This window comes from Boleophthalmus pectinirostris, unplaced genomic scaffold (assembly GCF_026225935.1).
Source record: "Boleophthalmus pectinirostris isolate CB_2022bp ecotype Guang Dong unplaced genomic scaffold, ASM2622593v1 HiC_scaffold_12, whole genome shotgun sequence".
Classification (NCBI taxonomy): domain Eukaryota; kingdom Metazoa; phylum Chordata; class Actinopteri; order Gobiiformes; family Gobiidae; genus Boleophthalmus; species Boleophthalmus pectinirostris.
The window spans coordinates 37,352,901-37,371,849 of record NW_026571018.1 but is presented as its reverse complement, the minus strand read 5'-3'; the positions used below and the strand labels follow the sequence as shown (position 1 = coordinate 37,371,849).

Below are 18,949 nucleotides of genomic sequence, written 5' to 3'. Positions count from 1 at the left end.
TCGCTGTCGTCAGACTCGGCATCAATTCCAGTTACAATTATTCGGGTCTTTCTGAATCCCGACAGGATGGTTTCGATGTCACTGAAGTCCAGACTTTGTCCATCCATCCAGTGACTTCAGGAAAGTTTCTCTCTGTCTCTCATGTCTCTTCTCTCTACACTGTGCACATGGACTCACACTTGTCCCAACGCAACGGAAAGTGTGGAATTTCTTGTCCAAATCCTGGTTAAATCCACATTTGTGCTTCGGTTCGTTACAGACTGACCCACTGTTTGTGTCTCGCTCCTTCTGATGCAGAGACACATGTACACACCTGTTTGGTCACGACACACACAGAAACCTACATTCGGTTTGTCGATTAAAATGAACTTAATGAAATTCTTAATGATCAGTTATCGATTAATCGACTAATCATGCCCATCCCTAACTCAAACACAAGTCCAGGTCTGTTTTTAAGGAGATAACAACATTAGAACGTGGCTTAAACCTCATGAGAGTCAGATTTTTTTTGTGATATTGGGTCGTAAAGATGAGTTTCCTTCACTTCTGAGTTCCTTCTACTTTCTTCTCGTCCTCCTCCTTCTTTAGTTTTTGCCTTTTTCTTCCTTTTTCTGTCTCTCTCTGTCCTCTCATCTGCTCATTAGACACTGTTCCTCTTCTGTCTCTTCCATCGTCTCTCTTCAGCCTCTCGTCTTTTTTCTCTCTCCGTTTCCTTTTCCCACACAGTCACCTGTACACAGTGTCAGGGAGTAACAGATTACATGTACCAGAGTAATGTAATCAGAGTACAAATGATGAGTAACTGTATTCAGTTACAGTTACTGTTTCAGTGAGTGGTAATTGGATTACAGTTACTTTGTTGAAATAAATGGATTACACAGAGGGATTTTCCTGTTTTCATATTTTGGGCTAAATCCCTTTTTTCTTTTTTTTCTGAAATTCCACTCATTGTCAGACACTAAACCAGGTCTAAACCAGGTCTAAACCAGGTCTAAACCAGGTCTAAACCAGGTCTAAACCAGGACTAAACCAGGTCTAAATCAGGTCTAAAACCAGGACTAAACCAGGTCTAAACCAGGTCTAAACCAGGACTAAACCAGGTCTAAACCAGGTCTAAACCAGGACTAAACCAGGTCTAAACCCAGGTCTAAACCAGGACTAAACCAGGTCTAAACCAGGTCTAAACCAGGACTAAACCAGGTCTAAACCAGGACTAAACCCAGGTCTAAACCAGGTCTAAACCAGATCTAAACCAGATCTAAACCAGGTCTAAACCAGGACTAAACCAGGACTAAACCCAGGTCTAAACCAGGTCAAAACCAGGTCTAAACAAGGTCTAAACCAGGTCTAAGACCAGGTCTAAACTAGGACTAAACTAGGACTAAACCAGGACTAAACCAGGACTAAACCAGGACTAAACCAGGTCTAAACTATGTCTCAAACAGGATTTAAACTTTAAACTTCTTCTATCAATACTATTTTTAATTTGCTTCAGTAAAGTTTGAGCTTTTTATTTTCTTTTTCTCAGACAAAACATCTTATGTGAAGATTTCCTCGTCTTTGTTTCTCTACAGCAAATCAAGTAATCCAAAGTATTCAGATTACATTACTCACTTTAAATAATTTAATAGATTACGTTACAAACTACATTTTGGGGTATGTAATCTTGTTCAATCTGTTCATATCTCTGTTGGGATTACATTTTTAAATATCTCTCTTGTCTCTTGTTCATACTCTGTCTCTTGTTCATATCTTCTCTCTGTCTCTTGTTCATATCTTCTCTCTTGTCTCTTGTTCATATCTTCTCTCTGTTCTCTCTGTCTCTTGTTCATATCTTCTCTCTGTCTCTTGTTCATATCTTCTCTCTGTCTCTTGTTCATATCTTCTCTCTCTCTTGTTCATATCTTCTCTCTGTCTCTTGTTCATATCTTCTCTCTGTCTCTTGTTCATATCTTCTCTCTGTCTTGTTCATATCTTTCTCTGTCTCTTGTTCATATCTTCTCTCTGTCTCTTGTTCATATCTTCTCTCTGTCTCTTGTTCATATGTTCATATCTTCTCTCTGTCTCTTGTTCATATCTTCTCTCTGTCTCTTGTTCATATCTTCTCTCTCTCTTGTCTCTTGTCTCTTGTTCATATCTTCTCTCTCTGTCTCTTGTTCATATCTTCTCTCTGTCTCTTGTTCATGTTCATTCTTCTCTCTGTCTCTTGTTCATATCTTCTCTCTCTGTCTCTTGTTCTTGTTCATATCTTCTCTCTCTCTGTCTCTTGTTCATATCTTCTCTCTGTCTCTTGTTCATATCTTCTCTCTCTCTTGTTCATATCTTCTCTCTGTCTCTTGTTCATATCTTCTCTCTGTCTCTTGTTCATATCTTCTCTCTCTTGTTCATATCTTCTCTCTGTCTCTTGCTCTCTCTTGTTCATATCTTCTCTCTGTCTCTTGTTCATATCTTCTCTCTCTTGTCTCTCTGTCTCTTGTTCATATCTTCTCTCTCTTGTCTCTTGTTCATATCATATCTTGATCTTCTCTCTCTTGTTCATATCTTCTCTCTCTCTTGTTCATATCTTCTCTCTGTCTCTTGTTCATATCTTCTCTCTGTCTCTTGTTCATATCTTCTCTCTGTCTCTTGTTCATATCTTCTCTCTGTCTCTTGTTCATATCTTCTCTCTGTCTCTTGTTCATATCTTCTCTCTCTTGTTCATATCTTCTCTCTCTTGTTCATATCTTCTCTCTGTCTTGTTCATATCTTCTCTCTGTCTCTTGTTCATATCTTCTCTCTGTCTTGTTCATATCTTCTCTCTGTCCTCGCTGCCTCGTGTCTGATTTCCTGGTGCATGTGGTGACAGCTGTGTGGGATGTGCCGTCCCTGTGAGTTTGGAGATGTTCGTCTGACGTACGCCGCGTCCTCCTCTGAACCTGTTCTCGGTCGTGTGGGATTTGGCTCGGAGAAGAACACGGAGAAGAACGTGTGTCGTGTTTGTGTGTGACTGTAGAAAAACTCCACAGAGCCAAAACTCCTGGATAAAGAGAAGAGAAACTGTCTTAATCCAACTCGACACGTTTGTCAACTCTGCTGTAGAACCGACAGTGTCGGGAGTAACAGATTACAAGTACTGGAGTTATGTAATCAGAGTACAAATGATGAGTAACTGTATTCAGTTACAGTTACTGTTTCAGTGAGTGGTAATTGGATTACAGTTACTTTGTTGAAATAAATGGATTACACGGCGGGATTTTACTGTTTTCACATTTTGGGCTATTTTGGGTAATTCCACTCATTGCCGGAAACTAAACCAAGTCTAAACTAGATCTCAACCAGGTCTAAACCTGGTTTAGTCCTGGTTTTAGTCCTGGTTTAGTCCTGGTTTAGTCCTGGTTTAGTCCTGGTTTAGTCCTAGTTTAGTCCTGGTTTAGTCCTGGTTTTAGTCCTGGTTTTAGTCCTAGTTTAGTCCTGGTTTAGTCCTGGTTTTAGTCCTAGTTTAGTCCTGGTTTAGTCCTGGTTTTAGTCCTGGTTTAGTCCTGGTTTAGTCCTGGTTTTAGTCCTGGTTTAGTCCTAGTTTAGTCCTGGTTTAGTCCTGGTTTTAGTCCTAGTTTAGTCCTGGTTTAGTCCTGGTTTAGTCCTGGTTTAGTCCTGGTTCAGTCCAGTTTTAGTCTGTTTTAGTCCTGTTTTAGTCCTGGTTTAGTCCTGGTTTTAGTCCTAGTTTAGTCCTGGTTTTAGTCCTGGTTTAGTCCCAGTTCAGACCTGTTTTAGTCTTGTTTTAGTCCTAGTGTAGTCCTGGTTAGTCTGGTTTTAGTCCTGGTTTTAGTCCTGGTTTAGTCCTGGTTTTAGTCCTGGTTTTAGTCCTGGTTTAGTCCTAGTTTAGTCCAGGTTAGTCCTATTTAGTCCTAGTTTAGTCTAGTTTAGTCCTGTTTTGTCCTGTTTTAGTCCTGGTTTTAGTCCTGGTTTTAGTCCTGGTTTAGCCCAAAATGTGAAAACAGGAAAATCCCGCCGTGTAATCCATTTATTTCAACAAAGTAACTGTAATCCAATCCCCACATCACAGTCCAGACTCTGACCTGTGTGCTCTGGTTTAGTCCTGGTTTAGTCCTGGTTTTGGTCCAGGTTTAGTCCTGGTTTAGTCCTGGTTTAGTCCTGGTTTTAGTCCAGGTTTAGTCCTGGTTTAGACCTGGTTTTGGTCCAGACTCTGACCTGTGTGCTCTGGTTTAGTCCTGGTTTAGACCTGGTTTTGGTCCAGACTCTGACCCCTGTGTGCTCTGGTTTAGTCCTGGTTTAGACCTGGTTTTGGTCCAGGTTTAGTCCTGGTTTAGTCCTGGTTTAGTCCAGGTTTAGTCCTGGTTTAGACCTGGTTTTGGTCCAGACTCTGACCTGTGTGCTCTGGTTTAGTCCTGGTTTAGTCCTTGTTTTGTCCTGGTTTTAGTCCTGGTTTAGTCCTTGTTTTGTCCTGGTTTTAGTCCTGGTTTATTTCTAGTTTAGTCCAGGTTTAGTCCTGGTTTAGACCTGGTTTAGTCCTGGTTTAGACCTGGTTTTGGTCCAGACTCTGACCTGTGTGCTCTGGTTTAGTCCTGGTTTAGACCTGGTTTAGTCCTGGTTTAGACCTGGTTTAGTCCTGGTTTAGACCTGGTTTAGTCCTGGTTTAGACCTGGTTTTGGTCCAGACTCTGACCTGTGTGCTCTGGTTTAGTCCTGGTTTAGTCCAGGTTTAGTCCTGGTTTAGACCTGGTTTTGGTCCAGACTCTGACCTGTGTGCTCTGGTTTAGTCCTGGTTTAGTCCTGGTTTTAGTCCAGGTTTAGTCCTGGTTTAGACCTGGTTTTGGTCCAGACTCTGACCTGTGTGCTCTGGTTTAGTCCTGGTTTAGTCCTGGTTTAGACCTGGTTTTGGTCCAGACTCTGACCTGTGCTGTGTGTGTGTCCAGGCGACGGAGAGCGACCTGGGGGACGTGGATCTGTCCGGACTCCCTGAAGCCGCCGTGGACTCGGAGGAAGAGGAGGAGGAGGATGAAGACCTGGAGAGGGCCTCGGACGCTCTGGTGGGACGCGACCTGGTGCGGGAGTGTCTGGAGAAAGACCCGCAGGACCGCAACGACGACGACATCGGTGAGTTAGTAAAGAGGCACTGTGGAACTTTACCGGCTGCTGCTGGACTGTCTGTATGCAGATGTTCTAGAACGTAAACGCAAAAGTGAAAAACTGCACAGTAAAACATATAAATAAATAAATATAAATAAAGTGTTGAGTGTGCTCTGCATTTTTCACTTTTAAGTTAAAGTTTTAGTCCTATTTTAGTCCGGGTTTAGTCCTGGTTTTAGACCTGGTTTTAGTCCTAGTTTTAGACCTGCTTTTAGTTCTAGTTTAGTCCTGGTTTAGTCCTGGTTTTAGTCCTAGTTTAGTTCGGGTTTAATCTTGGTTTAGTCCTGGTTTTAGTCCTAGTTTAGTCCGGGTTTAGTCCTGGTTGTAGACCTGCTTTTAGTTCTAGTTTAGTACGAGTTTAGTCCTGGTTTAGTCCTGGTTTTAGTCCTAGTTTAGTCCGGGTTTAGTCCTGGTTTTAGACCTGCTTTTAGTTCTAGTTTAGTTCTAGTTTAGTCCTGGTTTAGTCCTGGTTTTAGTCCTGCTTTTAGTTCTGGTTTAGTCCTGGTTTTAGTTCTGGTTTAGTCCTGGTTTTAGTCCTAGTTTAGTTCTAGTTTAGTCCTGGTTTAGTCCTGGTTTTAGTCCTGCTTTTAGTTCTGGTTTAGTCCTGGTTTTAGTCCGGGTTTAGTCCTGGTTTTAGACCTGCTTTTAGTTCTAGTTTAGTCTGAGTTTAGTCCTGGTTTTAGTCCTAGTCTAGTCCTGGTTTTAGTCCTAGTTTAGTCCTGGTTTTAGTCCTAGTTTAGTTCTAGTTTAGTCCTGGTTTTAGTCCTAGTTTAGTTCTAGTTTAGTCCTGGTTTTAGTCCTAGTTTAGTTCTAGTTTAGTCCGGGTTTAGTCCTGGTTTTAGACCTGCTTTTAGTTCTAGTTTAGTCCGAGTTTAGTCCTGGTTTTAGTCCTAGTTTAGTCTAGTCCTGGTTTTAGTCCTAGTTTAGTCCTGGTTTTAGTCCTAGTTTAGTTTAGTCTAGTTTAGTCCTGNCCTCGGACGCTCTGGTGGGACGCGACCTGGTGCGGGAGTGTCTGGAGAAAGACCCGCAGGACCGCAACGACGACGACATCGGTGAGTTAGTAAAGAGGCACTGTGGAACTTTACCGGCTGCTGCTGGACTGTCTGTATGCAGATGTTCTAGAACGTAAACGCAGAAGTGAAAAACTGCACAGTAAAAAATATAAATAAAGTGTTGAGTGTGCTCTGCAGTTTTCACTTTTAAGTTAAAGTTTTAGTCCTATTTTAGTCCGGGTTTAGTCCTGGTTTTAGACCTGGTTTTAGTCCTGGTTTTAGTCCTAGTTTAGTCTGGGTTTTAGTCCTGCTTTTAGTTCTAGTTTAGTCTGGGTTTAGTCCTGGTTTTAGTCCTAGTTTAGTTTAGTCCGGGTTTAGTCCTGGTTTTAGACCTGCTTTTAGTTCTAGTTTAGTCCGAGTTTAGTCCTGGTTTAGTCCTGGTTTAGTCCTGGGTTTTAGTCCTGGTTTAGTCCTGTTTAGTTTAGTCCTGGTTTAGTCCTGGTTTAGTCCTGGTTTTAGACCTGCTTTTAGTTCTAGTTTAGTCCGAGTTTAGTCCTGGTTTAGTCCTGGTTTAGTCCTGGTTTTAGTCCTAGTTTAGTCCGGCTTTAGTCCTGGTTTTAGACCTGCTTTTAGTTCTAGTTTAGTTCTAGTTTAGTCCTGGTTTAGTCCTGGTTTTAGTCTTAATTTAGTTAAATAGTAAAAAATAGTAAAAAATATAAATAAAGTGTTGAGTGTGCTCTGCATTTTTTCACTTTTAAGTTACTGCTTCTTACATTTGCATCTCTCTAGATCAGGAGTGTCAAACTCATTTTGGTCCAGGGGCCATATTCAACAGACTTTGATCCCAAAGTGTCTGGATCAGAAAACTCATGTCATATAAACCCCAAAAATATCAATAAGTTCAAATATTTGTGCAGAGAAACACAAATCTATTACAGAAATCTTTTTTAATTGATGAACTCTTTCTTTTACAAAATATTATAATATTATGAACAACCTGAAACTTTAAGAAAAATGCTATTTCAACACAATGTTTTGACTTGTATGTAAACAGGAATAAGTCAATTTTTCTTGTAAAATCCTGCACTCGGCTCCACTTTTCTCATGTTGGACATTTTTCTGATGAGGTGTCACGGTCAACAGTCAAAAACGATCGTCCTTTAAAGGGCCGTTCACACCAAAGCATCAAAAAAACGCACTGACGCCTCTATTTGGACGCCTTTGCATTTGAGTTTAGACGCCCCCGACCGTTGCCCTGGAAACAAGAGCCCGGTCCCACTCTTTTCCCGAAACATTGTCAGACCAGACTGAGAGACTTTAGTGTTTTTATGACATAAAACATCAGCGGAGGAAATCGACTCGACGACTGGAGCGGATATATATTTATACTCCACTAATGACACTGGATCAGTCCTGGTCTAGTCCTGGTTTGGTCCCGGTCTAGTCTCGGTCTAGTCTCGGTCTACTCCCGGTCTAGTCCTTGTTTAGTCCCAGTCTAGTCCTGGTTTAGTCCTGGTCCGGTCCTGGTGTAGTCCTCGCGATCTGCTCGGTGATTGTGGTGTATATATTTATTCTCCGCTCATGTTTGTGGTTCTCGTTCTGGTTCTGGGTTTTTTCTTCCTGATAATAACGTCGCTGCGTCTCTGGATACTCGTCCCTGATTGGTTGACGCGCCGCTTCTGACGCGAAAAGTTCAGCATTTTCAACTTCTTGACGCTGACGCCTTGGACGCGCGTCTAGACCGCTGATGCCAAAACGCTCAAAACACGCCGCGTCGACACCAGATTTGCACCGCGCTGACGCCGAAAGCGCGCCGCAAAAACGCAGGACGCTCTAGTCGCGCGTCCACATCGACTTTACATTGAAAGTGGACGCTTTGACGCCTCGGTGTGAACGGCCCTTTCGAGCGTTTGGAAAGAGACAAGTCTTCATTTGTGCTGCTCTGGTGGGAGGGGCCACGTACAGAGATGCTGGAGACGCTGCTGTGATAAACACCACAGAAAATTAACAAGATTTTAGTAGAAAATCAGCCGAGGGCCAGATTAAAGGTCTTGGAGGGCCGGATCCAGCCCCTGGGCCATATGTTTGACACCTTTGACTTTGGCGTTTTTTTTTTCTTTTTGGTTTTTTTTTTCATTTGAATCTTCAGTCAAGACATTATCAATAACTGTACGGCCTTAAACGACTGTATCTCTGTGGAGACAATCAAGTGACTTTACAGGTCAGATCTGTGGCAAAAACCCCACTCACAATATGAATGTAAGTTATTCAAGGTGTATTTGAACAACACTTGCAGATATATTTGGTTCCTCTATAACAGCTTGGCCTCGATTGTTCCACAGTGTGTGCATTAAACGTATCTGTCACCATGGAAACAAGCAGACGACACCACCAGGCCAAGTCACACGCAGTCGCTCCCACTTTTAAGAAAGCTTCTTTTCTCTGGCGTTTGTAGAAATAAACGCCCATAAAGAAATAAATGCAAGATTGAACCAACAACCATTTCAATCCAACTTTATTTTTATAGCACATTTTACCAACACAAAGTCTCCAAAGTGTCTGATTCAGTCGGTTTCACTTTGTAGAAACTTTGTAGTCCTGGTTTAGTCCTGGTTTAGTCCTGGTTTAGTCCTGGTTTAGACCTGGTTTAGTCCTGGTTTAGTCCTGGTTTAGACCTGGTTTAGTCCTGGTTTAGTCCTGGTTTTAGACCTGGTTTAGTCCTGGGTTTAGGTCCTGGTTTAGTCCTGGTTTTAGTCCTAGTCCTGGTTTAGACCTGGTTTTTAGTCCTGGTTTTAGTCCCTAGTTTAGTCCTGGTTTTAGTCCTGCTTTTAGTTCTAGTTTAGTCTGGTTTAGTCCTGGTTTTAGTCCTAGTTTAGTTCGGGTTTAGTCCTGGTTTTAGACCTGCTTTTAGTTCTAGTTTAGTCCGTTTAGTTTTAGTCCTAGTTTAGTCCTGGTTTTAGTCCTGGGTTTAGTCCTGGTTTAGTCCTGATTAGTCCTGGTTTAGTCCTGGGTTAGTCCTGGTTTTAGACCTGCTTTTAGTTCTAGTTTAGTCCGAGTTTAGTCCTGGTTTAGTCCTGGTTTTAGTCCTAGTTTAGTCCGGTTTAGTCCTGGTTTTAGAGTCCTGCTTTTAGTTCTAGTTTAGTTCTAGTTTAGTCCTGGTTTAGTCCTGGTTTTAGTCTTAATTTAGTTAAATAGTAAAAAATATAAATAAAGTGTTGAATGTGCTCTGCATTTTTTCACTTTTAAGTTACTGCTTCTTACATTTGCATCTCTCTAGATCAGGAGTGTCAAACTCATTTTGGTCCAGGGGCCATATTCAACAGACTTTGATCCCAAAGTGTCTGGATCAGAAAAACTCATGTCATATAAACCCCAAAAATAATCAATAAGTTCAAATATTTGTGCAGAGAAACACAAATCTATTACAGAAATCTTTTTTTAATTGATGAACTCTTTCTTTTACAAAAATATTATAATATTATGAACAACCTGAAACTTTAAGAAAAATGCAATTTCAACACAATGTTTTGACTTGTATGCAAATAGGAATAAGTCAATTTTTGTTGTAAAATCCTGCACTCGGCTCCACTTTTCTCATGTTGGACATTTTTCTGATGAGGTGTCACGGTCAACAGTCAAAACGATCGTCCTTTAAAGGGCCGTTCACACCAAAGCATCAAAAAAACGCACTGACGCCTCTATTTGGACGCCTTTGCATTTGAGTTTAGACGCCCCCGACCGTTGCCCTGGAAACAAGAGCCCGGTCCCGCTCTTTTCCCGAAACATTGTCAGACCAGACTGAGAGACTTTAGTGTTTTTATGACATAAAACATCAGCGGAGGAAATCGACTCGACGACTGGAGCGTATATATATTTATACTCCACTAATGACACTGGATCAGTCCTGGTCTAGTCCTGGTTTGGTCCCGGTCTAGTCTCAGTCTAGTCTCGGTCTACTCCCGGTCTAGTCCTTGTTTAGTCCCAGTCTAGTCCTGGTTTAGTCCTGGTCCGGTCCTGGTGTAGTCCTCGCGATCGGCTCGGTGATTGTGGTGTATATATTTATTCTCCGCTCATGTTTGTGGTTCTCGTTCTGGTTCTGGGTTTTTTCTTCCTGATAATAACGTCGCTGCGTCTCTGGATACTCGTCCCTGATTGGTTGACGCGGCCGCTTCTGACGCGAAAAGTTCAGCATTTTCAACTTCTTGACGCTGACGCCTTGGACGCGCGTCTAGACCGCTGATGCCAAAACGCTCAAGACACGCCGCGTCGACACCAGATTTGCACCGCGCTGACGCCGAAAGCGCGCCGCAAAAACGCAGGACGCTCTAGTCGCGCGTCCACATCGACTTTACATTGAAAGTGGACGCTTTGACGCCTCGGTGTGAACGGCCCTTTCGAGCGTTTGGAAAGAGACAAGTCTTCATTTGTGCTGCTCTGGTGGGAGGGGCCACGTACAGAGACGCTGGAGACGCTGCTGTGATAAACACCACAGAAAATTAACAAGATTTTAGTAGAAAATCAGCCGAGGGCCAGATTAAAGGTCTTGGAGGGCCGGATCCAGCCCCTGGGCCGTATGTTTGACACCTTTGACTTTGGCGTTTTTTTTTTCTTTTTGTTTTTTTTTTTCATTTGAATGTTCAGTCAAGACATTATCAATAACTGTACGGCCTTAAACGACTGTATCTCTGTGGAGACAATCAAGCGACTTTACAGGTCAGATCTGTGGCAAAAACCCCACTCACAATATGAATGTAAGTTATTCAAGGTGTATTTGAACAACACTTGCAGATATATTTGGTTCCTCTATAACAGCTTGGCCTCGATTGTTCCACAGTGTGCATTAAACGTATCTGTCACCATGGAAACAAGCAGACGACACCACCAGGCCAAGTCACACGCAGTCGCTCCCACTTTTAAGAAAGCTTCTTTTCTCTGGCGTTTGTAGAAATAAAACGCCCATAAAGAAATAAATGCAAGATTGAACCAACAACCATTTCAATCCAACTTTATTTTTATAGCACATTTTACCAACAAGTGTCTGATTCAGTCGGTTTCACTTTGTAGAAACTTTGTAGTCCTGGTTTAGTCCTGGTTTAGACCCTGGTTTAGTCCTGGTTTAGACCTGGTTTAGTCCTGGGTTAGTCCTGGTTTTAGACCTGGTTTAGTCCTGGTTAGTCCTGGTTTAGACCTGGTTTAGACCTGGTTTAGTCCTGGTTTAGACCTGGTTTAGTCCTGGGTTTAGTCCTGGTTTTAGTCCTGGTTTAGTCCTGGTTTAGACCTGGTTTAGACCTGGTTTAGTCCTTTAGTCCTGGTTTAGTCCTGGTTAGTCCTGGTTTAGTCCTGGGTTAGTCCTGGTTAGTCCTGGTTTTAGTCCTGGTTTAGTCCTGGTTTAGACCTGGTTTAGTCCTGGTTTAGTCCTGGTTTAGTCCTGGGTTAGTCCTGGTTTAGACCTGGTTTAGTCCTGGGTTTAGTCCTGGTTTAGACCTGGTTTTAGTCCTGGTTTAGCCCCAAAATGTGAAAACAGTAAAATCCCTCTGTGTAATCCATTTATTTCAACAAAGTAACTGTAATCCAATTACCACTCACTGAAACAGTAACTGTAACTGAATACAGTTACTCATCATTTGTACTCTGATTACTTAACTCTGGTACATGTAATCTGTTACTCTCGGTCACAGTCAGGTTTCACAGATGCTCTGGACGTCGTGTGGAGCGTTGAAACTCTCGTGGTGCTTCTCCTGTATTTGTGAACAGGCAGACGAGGAGGCAGCTCATTAGTGCTCCACGGGGTCCTGCAGGAGGAGGGGGCATCAAAGCAACGCTAAAGGCCTCAGCCGTGAGAGGTGGCATTCAGGAAGAAAAAAAACAAAAAAAAAAACTAAAACAAAAAAAAAAACAAAAACAACAAAAACAAAACAAAAAACAAAAAAAAACAAAAACAAAAACACACACAAGAGGAAGTAAATAACAAGTAACTAATAAGACTTTTTTCTTGTTCATGTTTCCCCAGTACAGATATAGAGTCAGTGTCGGGAGTAACAGATTACATGTACTGGAGTTAAGTAATCAGAGTACAAATGATGAGTAACTGTATTCAGTTACAGTTACTGTTTCAGTGAGTGGTAATTGGATTACAGTTACTTTGTTGAAATAAATGGATTACACAGAGGGATTTTACTGTTTTCACATTTTGGGCTAAACCAGGTCTAAACCAGGTCTAAACCAGGTCTAAACCAGGACTAAACCAGGACTAAAACGAGGTCTAAACCAGGACTAAACCAGGTCCAAAAGCAGGACTAAAACCAGGACCAAAACCAGGACCAACACCGGGACTAAACCAGGTCTAAACCAGGACTAAACCAGGTCCAAAAGCAGGACTAAAACCAGGACCAAAACCAGGACCAACACCGGGACTAAACCAGGTCTAAACCAGGACTAAACCAGGTCTAAACCAGGACTAAACCAGGTCTAAACCAGGTCTAAACCAGGTCTAAACCAGGTCTAAACCAGGTCTAAACCAGGACTAAACCAGGTCTAAACCAGGACTAAACCAGGTCTAAACCAGGACTAAACCAGGACTAAACCAGGTCCAAAAGCAGGACTAAAACCAGGACCAAAACCAGGACAAACACCGGGACTACACCAGGTCTAAACCAGGACTAAACCAGGTCTAAACCAGGACTAAACCAGGTCTAAAACCAGGACTAAAACCAGGACCAAACCAGGACTAAACCAGGTCTAAACCAGGTCTAAACCAGGTCTAAGCCAGGACTAAATCAGGTCTAAAATCAGGACTAAGCAGGACTAAACTAGGAGTGAAACAGTATGACACTAACAGTAGGTGGATAATTTAAGGCAGGAGTGTCTCATATAAAAATCTTGTCTTGAATTTTGTCTGTAAAAAAAGTGTTTTAGTGAAAAATAACTTGTCTGCATTCTTACTGTGAGCGGGGTCGCCACTCCACAGATCTGACCTGTAACTTGGCTCAGTTGTGTTACCCGATTGTCTCCACAGATATGATTTTTTTTCATGTTTTTTGTTTTATTTTTATTTTTTGCACAGTTCACTCAGACTGTCGCCTCTCTTTAGATCTTTATACTCGATCATTCATGTCATCTGATTCTTCTGAATGTTCACGCTTCATTGCAGTTGCTTAAAGGTTGTATGGAGGATTTTTTTTTGTTTCAAACTGTCAGTGAAAGATTAAAATACCATTACAGAGACGCAGCAGCTTTGTAATTATGATGACCAAAAAAAAAAAAGAATGAAAATCTATCAACTGTGGACGTGTTGAGGCCAGATAAACATCAGCCAATAGAAAACGAGGCTCCCTCATTTTCTATTGGCTGTTAGGTTGTCAATCAAACTCCCTAGTGTAACTGACTCGTCGGAGCGCGGGGATTACGTGGTTTACGCAGCGGTTCTTAGAGGCTTTTTCGAACTGTCGCTTCCTCGCATTTCGCACAAAGTTTGTCGCGACGGCGGACGAGAATCCACGACCGGTTCGCCGCAAAAGAAAGTCCGTTTTTGAGGTCGCCGAAAGAAGAAGAGAAGAGGAAAAGGAGCAAAGCCAAACTGAGGTGATTCTTGGAGATCTCGTCCAGCGATGGCGCGACCGAAGCAGACGAAGGGTCTAAAAACTGACGCGTCGGTCGCTGAATTACTTCTAGACAGGAAACTTCAACAGTAATTCTGAACGCGCACAAGGACTGTCGCTGTATTTCTCTTCCCTTAAAAAAATCCTCTATACAACCTTTAAATCCAGCTGTCACTCACTCAGAGCACTGCTGAGTTCGACCGGTCGGAGGTGTTGGCAGGAAAAAAAGTTGTTTATCAGAAAAACATGTCACAAGAATGAGATCAGATTTTATCAGCTCGCAGCCTGCGGCCAAATTCAGATTACACCACACGCATTTGTCACGTTATTATTCGCGTATCTTCTGTCCGCCGTGAGGAGTCTTGTTCTGCAGATGAAATGAAAAAAGAGCGTGACTGTTTGACCTGGTTTTGTTCAGACCGACTTCGAGAAAAGGAAATGAAAGCGTCTGCTCAGGTCACTATGTTCTGAGACGAGAGAGAAGAGAGAGAAAAGGCGCGACGCAGGGACAATCTGAAAGCCGTCAGAACCTTTCATTAGTACATGTGCTTCGTCATGGGTTGGGTTTTTGCACACGCTCTTGTTTATCTGGCGAAACAAATGAAAATGTAACACAATTTCTTCCACAAACAACAAAATATCCTGACTATTCTGCATAAAAACTGCTAAACCTGCACAAACATGTTCTGAAAAGTCATTCTTGTATTAGTTCGTCAGTTCTATTTTTATCTTTTTGTCATTTCTTCTGTGAACTTTGAACAGAATCCTATAATTACCTCGGCCAAGGAGGTTATGTTTTTGCCGGCGTTTGTTTGTGTTTGTTTGTTTGTTTGTCTCTTAGCAACATAACTCAAAAAGTTATGGACCGATTTTGATGAAATTTTCAGGATTTGTTGGAAATGTGAATTTTCAGGGGCTGATCCAAAAATTCTGGATCACTTTGAAATTTTAGTTCCGGATCTGATCCAGAAGACTGATTTTTATCACAATTTATTTATAAAAAATGGGGGTAGTCCTTGGCGGAGGTCTGCGCTCTCTGACTGCTTTTCTAGTTAAAACATAAATCGCAAATCTAGTCAAAACTAGAAAAGCACTCAGAGAGCGCAGACTCCGCCAAGGACTACAGTCCCCCTCATATTAATTGTGTTTTCCATAAATATTTGTCTCGTATCTTTCAATTTGGAATATGAAAGAGGATCCCATTGTCCATCCCTGAGTCAAATTTCATGGGGTTTGGTCAATAATTAACCCGAGATATTGAGAAACAAAATTTTTGGCCCCATTTACCACAATGTTAACAAAAATTTCAAAGTGATCCAGAATCCAGGATTTCTTCCGGATCACCCCCAAAATGAAATCAGTTCTTCCTTTTCACATTTCCAACAAATCCTGAAAATTTCATCAAAATTGGTCCATAACTTTTTGAGTTATGTTGCTAACAAACAAACAAACAAACAAACAAACAGACAAACAAACAAACAAACAAACAAACAAACAAACAGACAAACAAACAAACAAACAAACGCTGGCAAAAACATAACCTCCTTGGCGGAGGTAACAACAAAATATCCTGACTATTCTGCATAAAAACCGCTAACCCTGCACAAACATGTTCTGAAAAGTCATTCTTGTATTAGTTCATCAATTCTTTTTTTATCTTTTTGTCATTTCTTCTGTGAACTTTGAACAGAATCCTATAATTAAAACATAAATTGTAAATCTAGTCAAAACCGTCATCAGAAAAATCACAAGTAGATGTTTTCCCGATCGGTTGAGCCCTGCCTGTTCTCTTGTTGACGTCTTTGTTTACTGTGTGTGTTTCCAGAGCAGCTGCTGGAGTTCATGCACCAGCTCCCGGCCTTCGCCAACATGACCATGTCCGTGAGGAGAGAGCTGTGCAGCGTCATGGTGTTTGAGGTGGTGGAGCAGGCGGCCACGGTCATACTGCAGCACAGACAGGAGGTGAGCTCCACTGCTGTTTTTGAAATGAGGCCCATATGTGGATTTCTACGCTAAAGCAAGAGTAAAGCTATTTTAAAATGTTAGACGACACATTAAAGGGTCGTTCACACCGAGGCGTCAAAGCGTCCAGTTTCAATGTAAAGTCAATGTCAGGGGTGTCAAACTCATTTTGGTCCGGGGGCCGTATCCAACCGACTTTGATCCCAAAGTGTCCGGATCAGAAAACTCATGTCATATAAACCCCAAAAATAACAATAAGTTCAAATATTTGTGCAGAGAAACACAAATCTATTACAGAAATCTTTTTTAACTGATGAACTCTTTCTTATTATAAGTTTATAATATTATGAACAAGCTGAAACTTTAAGAAAAATTCAATTTCAACACAAAGTTTTAACATTAACTTGTATGGAAACAAGAATAAGTTGCACTCGGCTCCACTTTTCTCATGTTGGACATTTTTCTGATGAGGGTGTCACGGTCAACAGTCAAAACGATCGTCCTTTAAGAGCGTTTGGAAAGAGACAAGTCTTCATTTGTGCTGCTCTGGTGGGAGGGGCCACGTACAGAGACGCTGGAGACGCTGCTGTGATAAACACCACAGAAAATTAACAAGATTTTAATAGAAAATATAATTAAGATATTTTAGTAGAAAATCAGCCAAGGGCCACATTAAAAGTCTTGGAGGGCCGGATCTGGCCCCCGGGCCTTATGTTTGACACCTGTGGTCTATGTGGACGTGCGACTAGAGCGTCCTGCGTTTTTGCGGCGCGTCTTCGGCGTCAGCGCGGCGCGAATCTGGCGTCAGCGCGGCGCGTCTTGATCGTTTTGTCGTCAGCGTCAAGAAGTTGGAAATGCTGAACTTTTCGCGTCAGACGTGCCGCGTCGACCAATCAGGGACGAGTATCCAGTGACGCAGCCAAAATGTAGTTTGTAACGTAATCCATTAAATTACTTAAAGTGAGTAACGTAATTTGAATACTCTGGATTACTTGATATTGTAATGTTTTTTAGTTTAGTTCTGGTTTAGTCCTGATTTAGTCCTAGTTTAGTTTAGTTTAGTCCTAGTTTTAGTCCTAGTTTAGTTTTAGTTTTAGTCCTGGTTTAGTCCTGGTTTAGTTCTAGTTTAGTCCTGGTTTATTTCTGGTTTTAGTCCTGGTTTAGTCCTGGTTTTAGTCCTAGTTTAGTTTTCTAGTTTAGTCCTAGTTTAGTTCTGGTTTTAGTCCTAGTTTAGTCCTGGTTTAGTCCTAGTTTAGTTCTGGTTTTTAGTCCTAGTTTAGTCCTGGTTTAGTCCTAGTTTAGTTTTCTGGTTTTAGTTCCTAGTTTAGTCCTGGTTTTAGTCCTAGTTTAGTTCTAGTGGTTTTAGTCCTAGTTTAGTCCTGGTTTAGTTTTTCTAGTTTAGTCCTAGTTTAGTTTTAGTTTTTAGTTCTGGTTTTAGTCCTGGTTTAGTTCTAGTTTTAGTCCTAGTTTAGTTTTAGTTTTAGTTCTGGTTTTAGTCCTGGTTTAGTCCTAGTTTTAGTTTTAGTTTTAGTCCTAGTTTAGTTTTAGTTTTAGTCCTAGTTTAGTCCTAGTTTAGTTCTAGTTTAGTCCCAGTTTAGTTCTGGTTTAGTCCTGGTTTAGCCCAAAATGTGAAAACAGTAAAATCCCTCTGTGTAATCCATTTATTTCAACAAAGTAACTGTAATCCAATTCCCACTCACTGAAACAGTAACTGTAACCGAATACAGTTACTCATCATTTGTACTCTGATTACATGTAATCTGTTACTCCCCGACACTGGGTATTGTGTTGTGATAACGCTTTGAAGGAGGGGTGACTTAGCACGGGGAGCAAAGGCAGAGGGGGCAAAAGTGGAACTCGTAAAACATGTCAATACGTTGTTTTCTGCAAATATAACGTTTTAAAAGTGCAGTACTCCCTCTTTAAGCTCTTTCCCGACGGCTGAACGCTAAAATTGAGATAAATGCCATTACGCTGCTTCTTTCCAGACCGTTTAAAATGAAATGAAGCAGAAGCAGAGACCGTTTAAGAGCACAGGAACCAGAACTATCTTAGACAAACAGACGCGAAAGCACCGAGCTGTTTTTAGAGCGTCTGCAGCGAGGCCGGTGACAGACGTGTTCCTACTGTGTGTCCGTGGAGGTCGCAGAGAGAACACTGAGCAGCGTAGAAACGTAATTTAAAAAGTGGGATTAAACACCTGACTCCGCCCACAACCACATTTCGAACAGAGCGGCTAAACTGGACCTGGAGGACTAAAGTGGACAGTGCGGAAGGACGAGGAGTGAGATCTGGACGACTAAATCTGACCTGTAACTCGGCCAAGGAGCATTATTTGGACACCATATAAAAGGAGGAGGACGTTTCCGAGCTTTTAACCGTGTCGTAGTTGTTTTTTTTTCCTCATATACCCTCTCCAAGTTGTATTTAGAGATTCATGTTTCAGTAATCTTTATTCTTCTGTATTCACGACGTCTTTGCTCCAATCTACCGCAGAATATAACATTTATTTATTTACCGTATTTTCCGGGCTATTAGACGCGGTCTTAAGCCTCCAGCCCCATCAGAAAACGACAGCGCGCCTCACAGTCCAGAGAGTGTCAAACTCATTTTGTTCCGGGGGTCGTATCCAACCGACTTTGATCCCAAAGTGTCCAGATCAGAAAACTCATGTCATATAAACCCCAAAAATAACAATAAGTTCAAATATTTGTGCAGAGAAACACAAATCTATTACAGAAATTTTTTTAATTGATGAACTCTTTTTTACAAAATATTATAATATTATGAACAACCTGAAACTTTAAGAAAAATACAATTTCAACACAATGTTTTAACATTAACTTGAATGCAAACAGGAATAAGTTCATTTTTGTTGTAAAATCCTGCACTCGGCTCCACTTTTCTCATGTTGGACATTTTTCTGATGAGGGTGTCACGGTCAACAGTCAAAACGATCGTCCTTTAAGAGCGTTTGGAAAGAGACAAGTCTTCATTTGTGCTGCTCTGGTGGGAGGGGCCACGTACAGAGACGCTGGAGACGCTGCTGTGATAAACACCACAGAAAATTAACAAGATTTTAATAGAAAATATAATTAAAATATTTTAGTAGAAAATCAGCCGAGGGCCACATTAAAGGTCTTGGAGGGCCGGATCTGGCCCCCGTGCCTTATGTTTGACACCTGTGCTTTACACGAATCCACTCGAGTGTCCCAGCACGACTTCAGTAAACTACAAAGTCGCGCCACCCGCAGAACACGCAAACACACAC

The 18,949-nt window shown here is 41.7% G+C and overlaps 1 protein-coding gene across 6 annotated transcripts in view; it reads left to right on the top strand.

The window, feature by feature from the left end:
• The window catches only part of LOC110169267 (rap guanine nucleotide exchange factor 6-like), a 413,544-nt gene that overhangs the window by 255,256 nt on the left and 139,339 nt on the right, over positions 1-18,949 (top strand). For all 6 annotated transcript variants that reach the window (XM_055148415.1, XM_055148414.1, XM_055148418.1 and 3 more), the window contains 2 exons: positions 4,913-5,093; positions 15,542-15,678. In XM_055148415.1, the coding sequence (XP_055004390.1) occupies positions 4,913-5,093; positions 15,542-15,678 (318 nt within the window). The remainder of the gene's footprint in view (positions 1-4,912; positions 5,094-15,541; positions 15,679-18,949) is intronic.